Source organism: Bombina bombina, chromosome 3 (assembly GCF_027579735.1).
Source record: "Bombina bombina isolate aBomBom1 chromosome 3, aBomBom1.pri, whole genome shotgun sequence".
Lineage (NCBI taxonomy): Eukaryota > Metazoa > Chordata > Amphibia > Anura > Bombinatoridae > Bombina > Bombina bombina.
Window position 1 is genome coordinate 900,369,280 of NC_069501.1, and position 22,482 is coordinate 900,391,761.

Here is a 22,482-nt window from a genome sequence, read left to right on the forward strand (position 1 = left end):
CATCAGTTCAAAAAACATTTTCCTAGTAGTGTTGTGGAGTGTCAAGGTAAACTTTGTCAAACTTCAGGAGTGCAGCAATGTTTTTTAGGGAAAGCAGTGGTATTCTTCATGGTGTCCTGCTATGGACACCATGCCTGTTCAATGTTTTCTGTATAGTAGACTCATGAACATACACAAACAGAAGCGGGACAGCACTACTTACCGGTGCTCGTGAAGACAAGGGACACTGCCAAGTCCCTGAGTAATACTAGTATTCAGAGAGGTCCACAGCACCAAATATCTTGAAAAGTTCTTTTTTTTTTTTTAAATATATTTTTATTGAAGTTAGAAACACATAAACATGAGCAAGGTTACAATGCAATTGAGGACACAAGCATAGATCTATACAATTGCCAGACTATCCATAGAATCCAAAATATGCACAGAAATATTAACGTGTAGAGTATTAGTTACAAATTAAACATAGAAATGGCGAAAAATGTCAGCTTTACACCTTCATTACCATATAGGATAAAGATAAATACAATGTCTCTAGGCATAAGTGTGACTAGTTGGAAAATATTAACCTATAAGAATACTACCTCCTTTTTATATTTAGAATGGACTATTTCCCAATGTATAAATTGGCCACTCTTGGACCAAAAAGAATAGAGTTATAAGAGTTTGGGAATGGTATTATCAGAAACACTGGATTAGGGGATATTCTGTATGTAGTGAACACTAATTGTCGGTCATAATATCAGCAGGAAGCAGTAAATGTTGTAATAACATTGGATCACGAAACCAACAGACATGTAAAATCAGAGTGAATTTCCATAGGATATATTTTCCTCTGCTTACAAAGTAAGCCTAAAGGTATAGAAAATTAGGGTAAGGGTATAACTATATGCCTTGAAACTTGGGGTTTCTGAAAAATAGTGATATAATGAGAGGACATATAGGGGGAAGGGAGGGATGCTCAGTACCATTGTTGAAGATGCATTGGTGAGGGGGGGGGAGGGGGGGAGGAGCAAGCATGAACACCTATAGAGTAAGGCTGTAATGAGAGATCAAGAATATAAGTTTAAAATCATATTACTAAGGGATACACCACCATTGGATCCATTGGAGAAAAGATTTATGTAGTATTATTATAGTATCTCCCCTCAGGGATTATTGTCACCACTGGACACAGACGGGCAAGGGAAAGTGGATATGACCCGCTCACACATGCTGAGCGGGAAAGGGTGAGGGGAGATACAGTCGGCTGGGAAATGTTATGAGAGCTGATAGCCTTATAAACTATGTGTATGGGGTAGACAGATAACTAATAGAACTACTATCTTGGCGTTTATGTCTGTTAGTACTAAGTGCATAGGTATTCGCATTCTGCCACCCTCTGTATCCTGAACAGAATATATAAACCAGGGAGGAAGCAAGCTTGTACTCCCTCTAGTGGCAAATCTAAAAAGCTACACTTTGTCACCAAATGTATTACACAGCTTTTGGGAGAAATTCTCAGTGTGGAGTATACAACATATAGTATATTTAAATTGTTGGAAACTAGTCAGGTATGAATATTAAATCGGCACCAGGTCTGATCACCTGGGTATGGGCCCTATACCCAGGCAACCAGTTGGTAACATTATATAAAAAGTAATGCACAGCAGACTTCTAATATACTATTTATGGTTAAAATAATGCAACCCCTGGCTAGGATTCTGGTCGTTCATAGTACACCCTAATAGACCAGTAAAAGAGAGTGACTACATTGTGTTGCGCTAGCCCCGTTATCATGTTTAGTGGTTGATTTACACCTAAAGCTGCAACTTAATATGTCATATCCACAATCAATCTGCTACGACATAAACAGAACACAAACAATAGAACCTCCTGTTGGATATAATACACATAAATATATATATATATATATATATATATATATATATATATATATATAAACACTATGTTAGCGTAGTTTGTGTCAGAGAGGGTATTTAGATCCTGTGAGAGGTTATTAATATTAGAGTAAGGCACATTAACATAGTATTAAGGAAAACGCCTTATCTAGTAATATATGTAGTTAGGTGCATCCTACATGAGTAAGCAATCTCAGTTAAAATATATGAAGTCTCCCATAGCAATAGTCCTATATCCAATAAAGAGCGGAGTAATATCCACCCCTATCCTTACATAAATAATAATCTCAGACAAAGTGGCAATAAAATCGCATGGAGAAAAAAAAATCTGTAATCTAAGAAATATGGCTTGTCAACTAAGATAGGCCTGAAACATATGGACATAGATGATAATGCAAGTTTGGTCCCCAAAATGTATCTGGCTCTCTGAAGGGTATAAGGTAGCTCAATAGGGGCATTAGTATATATGATAAACAAACTAAGGAGTCAAAAAAAATATAGAAATGCATAACTATAAAACTGTAAGCAAGCAGGAATAACGTTCTATCACATAACACTTTAAAGGAATAGCAAAACAGTTCTCCAGAGCAATAAGTAAGCTCATACAAAACATAATGGTTGTAAGGAGCTATAGTACAGGTCCTTTAGCCGATTCCTCTAGGAATCACTGGCTCAGTTTCCGAGAATAATAGTCCCTCCATAACCCCCTTCTCCGCTGCCGGGACAGTGTGGAATGCTGTATATATGAAAGAGGCCATAGAGAGGAAGTCGCTACCAAGCTTGCCATCCCATCGGAAGTTATTAAGTATGGACATTACCAGGGTCTTATTCATTGTGGCTACCGATGCAAATCTAGATTTGCTGCCCCTCTCCTCATAGTCAGCCACAGGTAGATGGTCGCCACTGGAGGTCTCTTTGATGCTCACCGCAACCGCCCTTCTCTCCTGCATCTGCCCCAACATCGCAGCACTCGTGGTGTGTCGGCTCTCAACCACAGAGCCTGATTGTGCTGTGATTGAAGAATAGTCCAGCCTGAGCAGCTGTCTCGGCTGAAGCAGGTATAACTCCGGTGGATACCGGATCTCGATGCTGGCTGCATATCTCATCGAAGCCGCAGTGTCTACCATCGAGCAGTCAGGCTTCATGGGTGTAATAGTGCGTAGTGGCGGTACGTCGCCATCTTGAATTATAAGTTGCGTAGTCGGTTGTGTGAGCCATCTGGAAACTAGTACTAATATTTCAGAGAAGTGGCACTCCAATTGCTCAGATATCTCCTCTTCTAACTGTTTTGTAGACATTGTCCTTTAATACAAGTTGCAAAGTGAACACCTTGTTGGCTCCAATGTCCAATAGCTATTGTAGTCTATAAGCTTCAGTTTTCCTTGTAGCATAATTAGGTAGTAGAGGTTAAAGTCACACTTCCAAAGGTATTAAACCACTTCTTCAAGGGTCAAAACACATCTCTATATCCTCATGAGCCAATATTTTCTCTTCAAAATGAGCCAGAATTAGATAAAATTACTGAAAATTATTGAAAATTATATTCCATTGTAGAGCTCCTTAGAAATGTGACTTGCCAGCTTGGCTGCTTGCTCCGCCCCCCATCTTGAAAAGTTCTTTATTTAAGACAGTAAAAAAGTGACGTTTCAGGGGTGTCCCCTTAGTTATGACGTCGCTTTTTTACTGTCTTACATAAAGAACTTTTCAAGATATTTGGTGCTGTGGACCTCTTTGATGACTCATGAACATAGATGATAACCAGTTTCAATAAATTCTTCAATTTTTTAGGTGTCTTTCTAGGGTTCTTTTTTACCTTGTTAAGAGAATTGTACGATGTGCCCTTTGAGTTCTCTTGGCAGGAGAGTAGCCACGGTACTAAATAGTCTCCATTTTTAGAGTGGACATATGAATTTCCCTTTCCAGCTTTATGCAATGCAACAATTCTTGACCGCATGTCTTTTAGAGCTCTTTTTTGCAAGACATGGTTCAATTAACAGATGCATTTTGTGAATAGCGGACTCAAAACGTTTGAGTGCTTTTTATAAGTCAAAGTAGCTCTAAATCATACCTCCAATCTCGTTTCATTAATTGGATACCAGATTTAACAATTTCCAAATCAAATTAGCTTTTGTTGAAGTCATTAGCCTAGGGTTTCACATACTTTTTCCAACCTATTCTCTGAAAATGTAATGATATATTCAAAATGTACAAGACTAATACAATAATTTGTGTGTTATGAGTTAAAATAGATTGTATTTAATGATTACTGTAATTTAGATGAACATTTTTCTTGCCACTGTACTTTTGAGGTGGCATATAAATTAAGGTAAGGGGTTAAAACATAACAACATGGTACTTGCACAAATATACACGGGAACTGCTGTGTTTTTGTTCCTGGTCTGATGTTTATATGACTAGCACAAAGGAATGCAATGGCATTACTTTTTAAATCTTAGAAATATTCTTCTGTTTTATTATTTTAATATTCTTTCCTCCCTTGAAAGCCATGTCTGAGGATCTGTGGGTGGCTATTTTTTTTCTTTCTATTCTTTGAAGGCCAGTACATGCTGTAGTGAGATGATGTCACTGCTGCACCAATTCATTTAGCACAATGCACTGCTCATTTATCATATATATAGCTGCAAAGGAGAAGAGAAACAATATATATACTATAGGTTACAAAACATATGTGATGAGGTTTTTCCAATTTGTATTCATTCTTAAAAAAACATACAGTATTTTTATGCTGCACAGTTTTAGTGGGATTTTCTATATTTTCTCAATTTTCTTTAATTAGCTACAAGGTAAATATTGGACCTAAATTAAACTAATATTTATTTTATTTTTTATCCTATGTGTGTGAGAAACCATTTATTGCTATGGTACTTGACGAATAATGTATCCAATTTTTTTAAAAAAATTTTAAAGCTTGGAACGTATCTGATTTAGTTTTCTTGTAAAATAAAAATTTTCTGTTTCATATATTAAAAGTTTAATCATTTTGCTTGAAAAAATACCTGATATTTGTTTTATTATTATTATTATTATTATTATTATTATTATTACACAAACATGAGATCGATTACAAACTTAAAATGAACAGCACTTTGGGAATAATGACTTTTACATAAAACAGTGTTGATCTATTAAAGGGCCTTTACCCATTATAGTAAAAATATTACATGATCTAGTCTGTTAAGAGCATGTAATTTTAAGACAATTGTCCCTAGATTACTGTGTGTATAACCCCTGCAAAGACGTTAAACACACAGTAGAAATACTACTTGGTACCAGTAGTGCTCTGGACTGCTAGTTGCAGATGTGGAAATATCGCTGCTACTATATGGCAGCAGTTTTGCAAGAAAGTTATTCATTTGCAAGAGCACTAGATGGCAGCACTATTTCCTGCCACGTAGTGCTCCAGACACCTACCTAGAGTTTTCAACAAAGAATGTCAAGGGAATGAAGAAAATTTAATTATAGAAGTGAACTGGAAACTTTTTAAAAATGTTATGCTTTGTGTAAATCACAAAAAGAAATGTAGTGGTTTCATATCCCTTTAATGAATAATTATATAAAACAATATTACCCAAACCTAAGGCCTTGGGATCAAGCACTCCCAATACATTTTTATGTCCCCCTATTTCTGTAAATCACATACTCGATGGCAGGGGTCAGCAACCTTAGCACCCCAGATGTTTTGGAACTACAATTCCCATGATGCTCAAGCACACTTTAGGCTGGCTGAGTATCATGGAAAATGTAGTTCCAAAACATCTGGTGTACCAAGGTTTCTTACTCCTGCTCTATATGGCCTCAAGTTATGATACTGTGGAGGTAGCTGTGGGTGCAAGCTCACTCGTGCAAGCCTTCACACAGATGGTTAAGAAGCAACTGTTTTAAGACAACTGCTTCCTAACCTCTCCACTAACTGAGAGGTGGCAGAGTTAAATCACCTCAAACTCATTTGTATGGGGTGATTGGCTGCACAAGAACACCTAATTGCACAGGAAAAAGTAAATGCACAATAATGGGGGGGGGGGGGGTTCCATCCACATTCTTTAACAAATATTGCCACTTGTGCAAGGCAAAATAATCACATAGAGACAGTTAAAGCACAACATATATTTATTTTTCAAATAATAGTAACATAGTAACATAGTAGATGAGGTTGAAAAAAAAAAGCTCCAGTTAAGATTAAATTATCCCACTAAAAGGTGACCCATTTAATACTAGCAATCATATCCATGAATTTTGTTTATAGACAGAAATGTATCCAAATAATTTTTAAATGTATCTAGGGTATTGGCATTCACTACCTCCTTTGGTAATGAGTTCAAAAATGTTATTGCTCTAACAGTGAAAAAACGTTTCTGTTGCAAGAGATTAAATCTCCTTTCCTCCAACCTTAAATTGTGACCTCTGGTCACAAACAATTTTCTTGGAATAAACAGCGATTTTGCAATCTCTGTATATGGGCCTTGAATATATTTATATAAAGTAATCATGTCACCTTTTAAGCGCCTTTTTTCTAAAGAAAACAGACCCAGTTTGGCTAGCCTCTCCTCATAGGTTATATTCTCCAATCCCCTTATTAGCTTTGTGGCCCTTCTCTGAACTTTTTCTAGTTCTGCAATATCTTTTTTTGCGATCGGTCCCCAGAACTGCACTCCATACTCAAGGTGAGATCTTACCAGGGCTTTATATAGTGACAGAATTATGCTTTCCTCCCTTGAGTCAATGCCTCTTTTAATACATGCTAGTATCTTATTAGCCTTTGAAGCTGCTGCCCTGCATTGTGCACCCATCTTTAGCTTGTTATCTATTACTACTCCCAAATCCCTTTCCTCCTGTGATTGTCCCATTTAAATAATACGTTGCCTGCTTATTTTTACTTCCAAAATGTAGAATTTTGCATTTTCCCGTATTAAATCTCATTTTCCATTTACCTGCCCATACTTCTAATTGTTGCAGGTCTCTTTGTAACGAAAGTACATCCTGCTCTGACCTAATTACCTTACTTAACTTAGTATCATCTGCAAAAATGTAGATGTCGCTATTTAAGCCTAGCTCCAAGTCATTTATAAAAATATTAAAAAGAATAGGGCCCAGCACTGATCCCTGGGGTACTCTACTGATTATCTTTGTCCAATCTGAGTATGATCCATTTACTACTACTCGTTGCTCCCTATCTTTTATCCAGTTATTTATCCACAAACTAACATTTTCAGCTATTCCCAGTACCTTAATTTTGTGCATTAATCTCTCATGTGGCACTGTATCAAACGCCTTTGCAAAATCTAAGTATATAACATCAACTGATTCCCCTTTATCTATATTTTTACTTACTTCCTCATAGAATCTAATTAGATTAGTTTGAAATGATCTATTTCTCATAAAACCATGCTGATTAGAACTCATAATCTTGTTTACACGAATATGATCATCAATATAATCCCTTATAATCCCTTCAAATATCTTCCCCATTAAATTAAGAGTAGAGGTTTGTCTATAACAGTGCTAAATTCCCTCAACACCCTTGGGTGTATTCCATCTGGGCCTGGAGTTTTATTTACCTTAATATTATTCAATTTGTTCCTGATATCCTCTATACATAACCCAATTAATGGTATGGGCTGACATGTTCTATTTTGTTCCAAAGTATCATCGAATGGTTCCTCTCTTGTGTATAATGAAGAAAAAAACTAGTTTTAGTACCTTCTCCCTGTCACTGTTAATCATGCTACCCTCCCCGCATTTTAATGTACCTATATTGTCTTTCTTAGATTTTTTGCTATTTATATACTTAAAGAATCTTTAAGGGTTAGATTTAGAATCCTTTGCAATTAATTTTTCATAGTGTGTATATGTATATATATATATATATATATATATATATATATATATATATATATATATATATATATATATATATATATATATATATATATATATATATAATGAAACTCATCATTCATAACTGAGATCACCCACTCACAGATAAAGACAATTACCAAATTTGTTTTACTGGGACATACATACTGTATAAAAAGTGACATACATATATAAATATCGACATACATATATAAATATTTAGCAGAAGAGCACTTGTTTTTTAAAGAAACAAAATATTTAGTGAATTTCCAAATACCAAATGAGAGTAAGAAAAATTACTTTGATGTTACTATAAACTGTTCTAATGAAAATCTATTTCATTGCAGGAGGCTTGATAAATTTTTATGTAATAACTGATATGGAAGCGGCCTGTAATCATTTACTGGTGTCCTTGGCAGTTTTAAATAAACAGTTAAACCTTAACAAGTTTTCAAATTAAAATTAAAGTACTAAAAATAGTAAGAATTTATTTGTATGCTCCCACAGACTTGAATTCTTATTGGGGAAAAATAACTTTAATATGAGTTTTCAATGTTTTAGAGCTATAGATATCTTTTTATTTCTAATGTAGTAACACTTTATAGGAATTTAGAGTTCTACTGAATACATTTTCTAATTGCATTGTAAGTATACAGTTATTTTTTGAGTGTTATACTGTATATATATATATATATATATATATATATATATATATATATATATATATAATTAGTATATATTGTAAATGAGTAAATTTACACATTTTTATATAACAGTAGATATTATACCTCTTTATAGATTTAGTGATTATTTCAGTATTCAAGGCAATATTTTAAATAAAATATGCAGTTATATAATAAAATGGACAAAAAGCTATATTCAGCTTAGCCTTAAATAAATATAACAAATCTAACCCCATTAGATTATGGCAAGAGTACTATACAACTTGAAGAAAGGAAAGCAAAACTAAGTAAGTCTGGAAACATATTTTACAGGAACTGACATCAATTTCAGACGGAGGCTCAGCCATATTACAGGGTTTTGCTTGACATAATTTTTCCATAAGACCTTGCCAATACTTCTCACACCTTAGTTCCCTATTCATATAAAAGTACTGTAACTGGTCTTTAAGTACATATTTGGACAGAAAATTATACAACTATTGATTAATGAGGCTTATGAAACAATAGGGGTGTGATTTTAAGTTACGTTCTGGTATTTATTCTTTTATGCAGCCCCCATCTCTTCCTTTTATTCTGGTGAGCTAATTTATCTTACATTTTCTTTATTTTTTTCTAGAACAGACACCTCTGAAAGCAGAATGTTAATGCTGGACGGGATGCCGGCAGTAAGAGTCAAAACAGAGCTGTTGGAATCTGAACAAGGGGTAAGCAGAATCTTCTAGTCAGTTTCACATTAATTGTCTTCTGCGCTCTCATTGGCCAAGATTATAACAGTGTAAGAAATTATTACTTGCCTGTAAAATAAAGGCCTTGCTGTTTTATATACAAAAAGTATATTGAATTCTGTTTAATTTGATTAATTTTAAATGCTACAATTCAATTACCAGTGAGGTGTACAGAACGTAAGGAAGAACTAGCTTTTCTATAAAGATGAGTAGTGCAAAAGATATATATCAGACAATATAAATGCACTTGTTTTTAGGGACAACTGATACAAAAAAACTCACTAACAGTTTGTATCCTATGTATCTGAATGCTGAACTGTACCTCAGTCTCTTGCTGTTTTTAATAAAACTTTCAAATTTGATTTACTGAGATTATTATATGTGGGCACCAAAAAGTGCTTCTGCTCTTCAGAATTAGTACCGCACTTTATATGCAGCTGTATATCTTGTTAATGTTTTGATTCTTTAGAACACAACGTCTCAACATTGAGCTTCCCCACAATTCTAGCATATATCTTCTTCTGGTAGTTCTGTACACTTGCAAACTCTTCTGGACAATCAGTTGCTAACTATATCATACATATAGCCTATATTTGTTTAGGATGACAGCCAAACTTGGTTTATTACTAAAGCTTAAAGAATAATATTAATATTGTCATCTGATTTACTACAATTTGGATGTGTCAACCAAGTTAAGTGCTGTGAGTCTCACAGAGCTAAATCCTGTTAAATGACAGCTTGAACATGCTTTCTTTATTCCACATAGCTGATGTCTACTTCTTACTAATGCTCATTGGATGATAGGTACTTCCTGTAAATGGTGAGTGGTTGATAGGTACTTCCTACTAATGCTCATTGGCTTATAGGTAATTCCTGTTAATTGTGATTGATATATAGCAACTTCCTATGAATGCTCATTGGCTGATAGGTACTTCCTGATAATGATGAGGGGCTAATAGGCATTTCCTGCTAATGCTCATTGGCTGATAGGTACTTCCTGTTAACGGGGAGTGATTGATAGTCACTTGTTATCAATGCTCACTGCTGATAGGTACTTCCTGTTAATGTTTATTGAGCATAAAAAGTACCTATAAGCCTTTGAGCATTAGTAGGGAGTGTGCAATGTATATTGGTGAATTTGTTTTTACTTTATGTGCTTCATAAGGATGACAAAACTTTTTTAATACAGTCTCACTTTTACACAGTTTACCATTATTATCAAATCTACTGTGTATGTAGGTATCTTAAAGGGACATTAAACACTTGACTGCTAAAAATAATTAAAACTAACTTCTACTGTGTAATAATAAAAAACTGAGTACAGCTCTTTATGCTGTAACTTCAGCTTACACAAAACATTTCAAGAAAATTGTTTCTATTACTATACATATCTAGGGCTTGATGCAGCTATGTATGCCGCCATATTTTAACAGCACAGTAGTCACATGACACACACTTCATATCTCCCTAGAGTACCTATAATGTGTGCATATAAAAAAACACAGCAGCAGCAGCACTCAATGTTATGCAGACAGAGCTTGTCCTGCAGTTTATGTTATAAATCTGTTACAGGAAAAAAAGATTTTATTATTATATTTTTGTATGCAAACAAAGCTTACTTTTTCAAACGTTACCACTGAATTCCTAATGTGTGTGACTGTACATAGCACTCGGCAGGGTTATAAATGTAAATGATTCTCTTCTCTGAGTCTGACAAGCTCCGGTCTGGAGAGGGAGGGGCCGAGGGGAGAGAGAGAGCAGAGAGACTCCGTGAAGAAAATAGACTAAATAACTCATGCTGGAAATACTTTTTACTGGAGATTTGTTCTATGCAATATTTTATTTTCATACATCTACATCACATATATACAGTAATATATGTAATGCAGATGTATGAAAATAAAATATTGCATAGAACAAATATCCATTAAAAAGTATTTCCAGCATGAGTTATTTAGTCTATTTTCTTCACGGAGTCTCTCTGCTCTCTCTTCCCCCTCGGCCCCTCCCTCTCCAGACCGGAGCTTGTCAGACTCAGAGAAGAGAATGATTTACATTTATAACCCTGCCGAGTGCTATGCACAGTCACACACATTAGGAATTCAATTCAGTGGTAACGTTTGAAAAAGTAAGCTTTGTTTGCATAGAAAAATATAATAATAAAATCTTTTTTTCCTGTAACAGATTTATAACATAAACTGCAGGACAAACTCTGTCTGCATAACATTGAGTGCTGCTGCTGCTGTGTTTTTCATCTGCACAAGTCACATGACTGCTGTGACCCAGTGTAACGTGCGTTCTAACATGGCACCTTACATGGGAGAATAATGCACCTGATTAGCATTCATCTTCAAATCGATTTTTTTCAACACTTAGGGGTAAGGTGAACAAATAAACTAGACAGTAGTGATTACTTGATTTTAATTCATAATAAAACATACTTTTTAATGATTTTTATCAGGTGTTTAGTGTCCCTTTAAATTTACTTTTTTATTATTATTTTATTGTTTGCTTTACAACACATGCAAGGTTACAAGTTGGTTGTAAGATAAATATTCCCCATTTTTAATGACAGAGATTTGTGATATTTACGGACATATTCCAGACATATACCGATGTATGCAATGAAGTGGATAGCAGTTATGCTATAACAGTTTATTTTAAAAGTGAAAACCCTGATTTTATAATATTATGGACCAGATTATGTGTGGAGTGCAAAATTCTGCTTTCGCAAGCCCGATATTTCCACTCAACTCATAATACCAGCGCTTGTATTTGAAGTGGCCTGAAATGCGAATGCGAGGAGCGCGCTTCCATAGGCTCCAATGAGAGCCTCGTTCTCATGCCGTGAGAACCTAGTGCAGCAAAGGGGGTAAGTCACACAGCAATGGGCAGCAGATTTAAATATATATGCATATGAATATATACATATATAGTTTTGTGTTAATATGTATATATACACATATTAACACATAAATATATATGTATATAAGCAAATACATATATATTTATAGGAATACCACAGTCCCCATAGACCACAATGTAAAGGCACTTTTCAGTGCTGTTTTGTTTTTTCTAACACTCCACACCCGCCAACTTTAACCCCTCATAACTGCTATTTGCAGTTATTTTAATAAAAAATAAAAATGCTAATATTTTTATTTGATAAAACCAACACTACACTTTCTTTTGGGGTGCAATTGGGGCATATTTATAAAATTAACCAGAGATCTGATCTCTGGTTAATTTTTGGAGCAATTACCAACCACTTGGAAGGCTGGGTATTTATTGCGCGCCTGTAAACGAACAAATTTGCCCATTTATGGGCGCTAGTTAAATTAGCGCTCCACTTGTAATCTAGCCTATTTTTTGATAGAGAGGACATTAACATTTATTTCAAAGAAACCAGCATAGACTGGACTTTCATTTAAAGCGAACAAATGGTCACAATGACCCATCCTTATTCTAGTGGTGGCAAGGCCTCTCTTATTTAAACCACAATAAATTAACCATTATTTAGCCTATTCAAATTTCCAATTTAATTTTTTTTTTTTGGGGGGGGGGGGGAATAGTCTCTTATAAAATTATAGAAGAAAAAAGATAGAGGAAAAAACTCATCCACTATGAGTTAGAAAATACTCAATAGGGTATTGCATAGCCCATCTATACATCCCCCACAGAAAACCAGAACTACCAGTTTATGTACAGAAGCAGAGGAATCTGGGAAAGGATATGCAAATTAGCTAATCAATACCACACTTTCTTTTATTTCAAGTATCCATTTTTAAACATAGATTCCATCATGCTAGTGCAATGCTTCTATGGGTAGCCTTTAAGCATAGCAGAGATTAAAGAGTGCAGCTAAGGAAATCACACGCGGATAGTTGTTTCAGCCTTATTAGGCTTCATCAGCACATGGCAGGTTCCTGAATGCTGCTGAGTGAAGCTTGGAATAATTGAATTATTTACAGTTCAATATAGGCTCACTCCTCAGTATGAAAGTAATTTTGTCAGGCACTCAGGAAATATAAACATAACTTTTATTTATGCCACATAAAATAGTTTTAAAAATCCATTACATTTCAGCACAACTTGTAGCCTTTATTCTAATGCAGGGTCTAAAAATTCTTCACCACTAATGTCAGACTAGCTTAGCTTTAAATCACTCATATGGTATTATGCCTGAGAAGAAAACTTTGCTGGATCAGATGTGACACTCTTAGGGGCTGTCCCTATGAGATGCCGCCCTGAGAAACTAATGGAGCTCATTGGAAAGTGAAACTTTGCTGGAGAAAGCAAAGATAGCATTGAGCAAGGCGGCAGCCAATGCAAAACAAATTTCTGCTTTCAGAATTATAGTTTCTTACAATCGCCTTTATTTTCATATGCATGTATTTATGTCTAATAGGGAAATAAGTGTATTGCGTATTTTGACACACTCTCGCCACCTTTTAGTTTGCAAGAAAAAAACAGACTACCCCTGTTTCCGCGCGAGCCTTCGGGTTTGCCGGCAACAGTAGTTATGAAGCAGCGTTCTTAAGACCGCTGCTCCATAATTTGTCTGCCTGCTCTGAGGCTGCAGACATCAATCGGCTGGTTGACACCCCTTGCTAGCGGCCGATTGGGGGAATCTGCAAGAACTGCTTGTGCAATGATAAATGCAGACAGCATATGCTGTCTGCATTCATTGATGTCTGTCGGAAATTTCGGACGGACCGATGATAAATTGGCCTCATAAAATTCAATGGTAGATAAGAAACAAAAGGCCCATTAAGTCTACCCATACTACATGGTACCGTTTTCTTATAATAGCCTTATGCATGTCCCGGGCATTTTTGAATTATTTTACAGTCCCTGTGTTTACCACCTCTATTAGAAGTTTATTGCATGAATCCACCACCCTTTCTTTATTTAACAAAATGATTCCTCACATTTCTCCTAAATCTGCTGCCCTCTAACTTAAGATTTTAATATGTATATGAATATTTTTTTTTGTCAGATAGTGTTTATATGAGTGTAACTCTAATTTTCAATATACTCATATTGTGCTATATTACAAGTAGAGCGTTATTTATTGTGCGCCTGCAAACGGGAAAATTTGCCTGTTTGCGTTCTCATGATAAATAACCAGCTAAGTGGCTGGTTATTGCTACCACAAGCTTGGGTTAGCGATTAGCGCTCTGAAAAGTAGCCAGAGGTTCATTTTCTAAATGTCCCCCAATAGCCCCCAAAATTTAGTGTTAGTTTCCTTTAAAATTTTAAAAACTATGCAGTTTTTGGGGGGCTAAAGTTGTTGGCTGTGGGATGTTAGAAAAAAATCCGGCACTGCCTTTACATAGCGGTCTATGGGAACTGTATGTTCCCTGTAAATATATATGTAAATACTTAGATACCTATATTCGTATGTGTTCATTTGTGTATATACACAAATTAACATATAAATATATATGTAAATATTCATATACAAATATATTTACATTTGCTGCCCATCGCTGCGCTAGTTCTCATGCGGTGTCTGACAGCATGAGAACACGGTTCTCACTGGAGCCTATGGAAACACGCTCTCGTGAGCGCAATGCTTCAATGCAATGAGATTGCAAGGTCTCTTTCACATTGCGCCTAAATTGTAATACCACCGCACATTTGAGTGCACTAGTATTATAAAGTGGAGCGCAAATATCGATTTAGCGAAAGTGATATTTTGTGCTCCACTTGTAATCTGACCTATTGTGTTTAGTGCAACTTTTTTTAACGTACATCCCTCTACGCAAGGTTTGCAGTCGTGCTAACTCGATGTGCATAAAATGTGATTTTGCTCTCACGATTGCGTTTACGTTCAAATTGTAATACGAGCGCTCATTCTGCAGAGTGCAAAAAGAGTATATACCTCGTGCACAACAGTTAGTGCACCACTTGTAATCTAGCCCTTAGTTGGCTGTGTTTGTTAGTATGACAAGGGTTATTAACTGTCTGCAGAAATGATTGCACATGATTTGTTGTTTGTTTTCATTAAAATAGACAGTAGAATAAAAACATATAACGTTGGCTACAGAGAATCTCTTATGATAGTCTTTTCCAGCATGAACCAAATGAGAATACAAATTAAAGGGATAGTAAAGTCCAAATTAAACTTGTAATTTCACACAATTTTCGAATTTACTTTGTTCTCTTGTTATTCTTAGTTGAAAGCTAAACCTAGATAGGCTCATATCTAATTTCTACACCCTTGAAGACTGCCTCTTATCTAAATGCATTTGACAGTTTTTCACAGCTAGATGGCGTTAGTTCATGTGTTTCATATAGATAACATTGTGCTCATGCACTTGAAGTTATTCAAGAGTCAGCACTAATTGCCTGTAATGCAAGTCTGTCAAAAGATCTTAAATAGGGAGGCAGTTAGCAGAAGCGTAGATACAAGGTAATTACAGAGGTAAAAAATATATTTCTATAACAGTGTTGGTTATGCAGAAATCTTTATAAACAATAACATTTTTGGTGTTTACAATCCCTTTAAATGTACGGGCTAAGCATAAAATAATAGTTGGAAGGTGTTGTTCATATTGTCGATCAGATGAGTTATAAAAACATGAACAAAAATTGAATGCAGTATGTTTATAAAACATTGCAAAATTCTGAGGCACAATAATCTCACAGATATTATCCACATTGTGGTGTATAAAAAAATATTGAAGAAGTGTTACTAAATTAAACATAAAAATATTTAATATCTAATCTATCTATCTATCTATCTATCTATCTATCTATCTATCTATCTATCTATCTATCTGTATGTCTGTCTGTCTTTATTTTATTCTATCTGTGGAGTTAAACACAATCCTTTAGAAAAGCTTATTAAATTTATTTTTATACAAAAGTTCCCACAAAAATATAATTAGATACGTTTTTCAAAGAGTGTGATCTACTCCTTTGTAATTTATGTATATTATTTTATGTTCAGCCTTTTTATTGTTTATCTGAAAACTTTTTTTTAATTTAATTATTGGCTTGGTGAGAATTTGTCCTATTCTTAACATGTCATGTTTGGTTAATCACAATCTGAATTCTTGATCAATGACACATTTATAAGGCCTTATTTTATCTATCAAATTCCACAGCTAAAAGGACTTGATAAACCCAGGACAATACTTTTCAAATTATTACTGAGCACTCAAAGAAGTTTGTTAATTGCTCGATTAAAGCTGCAAAAGTAATAATACGCATTTTACACTAATACACAAGTGAAATTAATAGCCCAGCAAACACATATGCCCACTATACTGGTAGTGTCCTTGTAGAAATCCCTTAAAGGGACAGTAAAGTCAAAATTAAACTTTCATGATTCAGACAGAGCATACTGTTTTCAACCACTTTCCAATTTACTTTTATTTTCAAATGTTTTTGTTCTCTTGATATCCTTTGTTGAAAAGTACATTTACATAGTTTTAATAGGAGCTCAGGAGCGTGCACCTGTCTTAAGTAAACTATAACAGCAGTGTTTATAACAATGTTGCAAAACACTGCTGTTATAGCTTAACCCCTTCAGGATGGGGTTAAGTGCAAAAGTTTAGAATAAAGTTTGGAACGTAAACAAAAGGGTAAAAAGAAATTCAAATGGTTGTCGATGTGATCATGTGACTTCAAGACGCGGATCGGATCATGGGGACTGCTTACGATGCTAGTCATGTCCACCAGTCAGATTTTACTCTTTGAAAAAGCAGGAGGGAGCAGGACGCCAAAAAGTTAGGGCGTTCCATGCCTTCCTAACAGCGTTAAAGCCCAGTGCTTTTAGGACAGCATGGAACATCCTAAGTGCGTCAAGTGGTTAATAAAGACACATACATGCTCCTGTACTCCTACGAGGCTATGTAGATTTACTATAATAAAGGATTCCAAGAAACAAAGCAAAATGGAAATTTGTTTAAAACCGCACAATCTGTCTAAGTTTAATTTTGACTTTACTGTCTCTTTCAGAGACATACACACACATCTCAATAGTTTTGGAGCACAATTGGTTAATTCCAGACCACCTATTAGCATCACTACACACTGTTAAAAGGGATCAGTCCACATACAGGCCTTGAGATAAAGGCTAGATTACAAGTTGAGCACAATTTTGTGCTTGTGTTAGAGCGTTAAATCCGCTAGATGTAAGTTGTTTGCGCTCTGCGGTTTGCACTCAGGTACGTTGCAGAGGTCAGACTTAAAGGGACACTAAACACACATTTTTTCTTTCATGATTCAGATAGAGCATGGGATTTTAAGCAACTTTATAATTTACTCTTATTATCCATTTCTTCTATATAGGTAAGACGAGTCCACAGATTCATCCTTTACTTGTGGGATATTATCCTTCCCTACAGGAAGTGGCAAAGAGCAAAGCTATCTATATAGCTCCTCCCTTAGCTCCACCCCCAGTAATTCTATTTGCCTACTCTAAGTACTAGGAAGGGTAAAGTGAAAGAGGTGATAAAATATTAGTTTTTAATTCTTCAATCAAGAGTTTTTAATTTTTAAATGGTACCGGTGTGTACTATTTACTCTCAGGCAGCAGATGGATGAAGACTGCTGTCTGGAGGATGATGATCTTAGCATTTGTAACTAAGGTCCATTTGCTGTTCCCACAGAAGCTGAGGAGTACAGGAAACTTCAGTGTGAGGAACGGTTTCATGCTTTGCAGCAATGAAGTATGTTCAGTCATATTTTTTCTGGAGAGACTGTGTATTTCAGAAAGGCTGACATTATACCCAGGAGGGTAAGGGTAAGCAGTAATCCTAGAGCTAAAAGAGGGACATTACTTAGCTTGCTTATGGGGCCAATTACATATATGGTTCCTGCCTACACTAATGTTTTTCCGGTCCCTAAGAGGATTTCGGAAATTGTTACTATAGAGTGGGATAGACCAGGTATTCCGTTCGCTCCCCCTCCTACTTTTAAGAAAATGTTTCCCATATCAGACGCCGTGCGGGACTCGTGGCAGACGATCCCTAAGGTGGAGGGAGCTATTTCTACCCTGGCTAAGCGCACAACTATACCTATTGAGGACAGTTGTGCTTTCAAAGATCCTATGGATAAAAAATTAGAGGGTCTCCTGAAGAAAATATTTGTTCATCAAGGTTTTCTTTTCCAAACTATAGCGTGCATTGTTCCTGTAACTACTGCAGCGTCCTTTTGGTTCGAGGCTCTGGAAGAGGCTCTTCAGGTTGAGACTCCATTAGAAGATATTCTGGATAGAATTAGAGCTCTCAAGCTAGCTAATTCTTTCATCACAGATGCCGCTTTTCAATTGGCTAAATTAGCGGCGAAGAATTCAGGTTTTGCCATTTTAGCGCGCAGAGCGTTATGGCTTAAGTCCTGGTCTGCTGATGTGTCATCAAAAGCTAAGCTGTTAGCCATCCCTTTCAAGGTTAAGACCCTATTCGGGCCTGAACTGAAAGAGATCATTTCAGACATCACTGGAGGGAAAGGCCATGCCCTTCCTCAGGATAAGACAAATAAGATGAGGACCCAACAAAATAATTTTCGTTCCTTTTGAAACTTCAAAGGTGGTCCTTCTTCCTCTTCCCCTGCCGCGAAGCAGGAGGGGAATCTTGCTCAATCCAAGTCAGTCTGGAGACCTAACCAGACTTGGAACAAGGGTAAACAGGCCAAGAAGCACGCTGCTGCCACCAAGACAGCATGAAGGGGTAGCCCCCGATCCGGGACTGGATCTAGAAGAGGGCAGACTTTCTCTATTCGCTCAGGCTTGGGCAAGAGACGTTCAGGACTCCTGGCCTTTAGAAATAGTAACCCAGGGGTATATTCTAGATTTCAAAGATTCTCCCCCAAGGGGGAGATTCCATCTTTCTCAATTGTCTGTAAACCAGACAAAAAGAGAGGCGTTCTTACGCTGTGTAGAAGACCTATATTCCATGGGAGTGATCTGCCCAGTTCCGGAAACAGAACAGGGGCAAGGGTTCTACTCTATTCTGTTTGTGGTTCCCAAAAAAGAGGGAACTTTCAGACCAATTTTGGATCTCAAGATCCTAAACAAATTCCTCAGAGTCCCATCCTTCAAGATGGAGACCATTCGGACTATTTTGCCAATAATCGAGGAGGGTCAATATATGACCACCGTGGACTTAAAGGATGCGTATCTACACATTCCTATACACAAAGATCATCACCAGTTCCTCAGGTTCACCTTTCTGGACAAGCATTACCAGTTTGTGGCTCTTCCCTTCGGGTTGGCCACGGCTCCCGGAATTTTCACAAAGGTGCTAGGGTCCCTTCTGGCGGTCCTAAGGCCACGGGGCATAGCAGCGGTGCCTTATCTGGACGATATCTTAATCCAGGCGTCAACTTACCAACTAGCCAAGTCTCACACGGACATCGTGTTGGCTTTTCTAAGATCTCACGGGTGGAAGGTGAACGTAAAAAAGAGTTCACTTATCCCTCTCACAAGAGTTCCATTCCTGGGAACTCTGTTAGATTTGGTGGACAGGAAATCAAAGATTTTATCCATCTGCCGAGCTCTTCATTCCATTCCTCAGCCATCAGTGGCTCAGTGTATGGAGGTAATCGGTTTAATGGTAGCGGCAATGGACATAGTTCCGTTTGCTCGCTTGCATCTCAGACCTCTGCAACTTTGCATGCTCAAGCAGTGGAATGGGGATTATGCAGATTTATCTCCTCAAATAAATCTGGATCAAGAGACCAGAGACTCTCTTCTTTGGTGGTTATCATAGGATCATCTGTCCAAGGGAATGTGTTTCCGCAGGCCAGTGTGGGTCATAGTGACGACGGACGCCAGCCTGAAAGCACAGGGATTGTGGACTCAGGAGGAGGCTCTCCTCCCGATAAATATTCTAGAACTGAGAGTGATATTCAACACGCTTCAGGCGTGGCCTCAGCTGGCGTCGGCCAGATTCATAAGATTCCAGTCGGACAATATCACGACTGTAGCATATTTTAATCATCAGGGGAGAACAAAGAGTTCGCTAACGATGATAGAGGTTACCAAATTAATTCAATGGGCAGAGACTCACTCTTGCCATCTATCAGCAATCTATATCCCAGGAGTGGAGAAGTGGGAAGCGTCAGACTTTTCATCCGGGGGAGTGGGAACTCCATCCGGAGGTGTTTGCACAATTGATTCAGCAATGGGGCATACCAGAATTGGATCTGATGGCGTCTCGTCAGAATGCCAAACTTCCTTGATACGGGTCCAGGTCAAGGGATCCTCAGGCAGTACTGATAGATGCTCTAGCAGTAATCTGGCCATTCAACCTGGCTTATGTGTTTCCACCATTTCCTCTCCTTCCTCGTTTGATTGCCAGAATCAAACAGGAGAGAGCTTTGGTGAATTTGATAGCACCTGCGTGTCCACGCAGGACGTGGTATGCAGACCTGGTGGACATGTCATCTCTTCCACCATGGACTCTGCCACTGAGACAGGACCTTCTGATTCAAGGTCCATTCCAGCATCCAAATCTTGTTTCTCTGCGACTGACTGCTTGGAAATGGAACGCTTGATCTTATCCAAGCGGGGGTTCTCTGAGTCGGTCATAGATACGTTGATTCAGGCTCGAAAGCCTGTCACCAGGAAGATTTATCATAAGATATGGCGTAAATATCTTTATTGGTGCGAATCCAAAGGCTACTCATGGAGTAAGATCAGGATTCCTAGGATTTTGTCCTTTCTCCAAGAAGGATTGGAGAAGGGGTTATCAGCTAGTTCCTTAAAAGGACAGATATCTGCTTTATCAATTCTACTGCACAAATGTCTGGCAGACGTTCCAGATGTTCAGTCGTTCTGTTAGGCTTTAGTTAGAATCAAGCATGTGTTTAAACCTGTTGCTCCGCCATGGAGTTTGAATTTAGTTCTTAAGGTTCTTCAAGGGGTTCCGTTTGAACCTATGCATTCCATAGATATTAAGCTTCTATCTTGGAAAGTTCTGTTTTTAGTTGCTATCTCTTCGGCTCGAAGAGTTTCTGAACTATCTGCATTGCAATGCGACTCGCCTTATCTTGTTTTCCATGCTGATAAGGTGGTTTTGCGGACCAAACCTGGATTCCTTCCTAAGGTTGTTACTAATAGGAATATTAATCAGATATATGGAAGAATGAAAACAGCATCAATCTGCAAGGAGGTGCACGTACCCAGGTCCTGCCAATGACCCCAAATAATGTCCAATCCACAAATAGAACAGCACCATCCAAAGGTAAGTTAAAAGTGTATCTTTATTGGGACATCTCCAAACACAGCACAAAAACACGACGTTTCGGTCAGATGACCTTAATCATGTGAATCACATGATTAAGGTCATCTGACCGAAACGTCGTGTTTTTGTGCTGTGTTTGGAGATGTCCCAATAAAGATACACTTTTAACTTACCTTTGGATGGTGCTGTTCTATTTGTGGGAAGGAATATTAATCAGGAAATTGTTGTTCCTTCTCTGTGCCCTAATCCTTCCTCTAAGAAGGAGCGTCTGTTACACAACTTGGACGTGGTTCGTGCTTTAAAGTTTTACTTGCAAGCGACCAAAGATTTCCATCAAACATCTTCTTTGTTTGTTGTCTATTCTGGTAGACGTAGAGGTCAAAAAGCTACGGCTACCTCTCTTGCCTTTTGGCTGAAAAGCATCATCCGTTTGGCATACGAGACTGCTGGACAGCAGCCTCCTGAAAGAATTACAGCTCACTCTACTAGAGCGGTGGCTTCCACATGGGCTTTTAAAAATGATGCTTCTGTTGAACAGATTTGTAAGGCTGCGACTTGGTCTTCGCTTCATACCTTTTCCAAATTTTACAAATTTGATACCTTTGCTTCTTCGGAGGCTATTTTTGGGAGAAAAGTTCTTCAAGCAGTGGTGTCTTCTGTCCCTTCCCGTTCATCCGTGTCCTGTAGCTTTGGTATTGTATCCCACAAGAAAAGGATGAATCCGTGGACTCGTCTTACCTATATAGAAGAATTTAGAACCTAAATTTATGCTTACCTGATAAATTGATTTCTTCTATGGTAAGACGAGTCCACGACCCACTCTGTCATTTTAAGACAGATTATATTTTTTTGAGTTAAACTTCAGTCACCTCTGCACCTTGTAGTTTCTCCTTTTTCTTCCTGTACCTTCGGTCGAATGACTGGGGGTGGAGCTAAGGGAGGAGCTATATAGACAGCTTTGCTGTGGTGCTCTTTGCCACTTCCTGTAGGGAAGGATAATATCCCACAAGTAAAGAATTAATCCGTGGACTTGTCTTACCATAGAAGAAATCAATTTATCAGGTAAGCATAAATTTAGTTTTTTCTTCGTTCTCTTGCTATC

The 22,482-nt window shown here is 37.1% G+C and overlaps 1 protein-coding gene across 1 annotated transcript in view; it reads left to right on the top strand.

Annotated features, from left to right (window-relative positions):
* Positions 1–22,482, top strand: part of KLF12 (KLF transcription factor 12) — a 451,426-nt gene that overhangs the window by 213,048 nt on the left and 215,896 nt on the right. The window contains exon 2 of the mRNA XM_053707926.1: positions 9,072–9,159. Within this exon, the coding sequence (XP_053563901.1) occupies positions 9,094–9,159 (66 nt within the window). The 5' untranslated portion in view covers positions 9,072–9,093. The remainder of the gene's footprint in view (positions 1–9,071; positions 9,160–22,482) is intronic.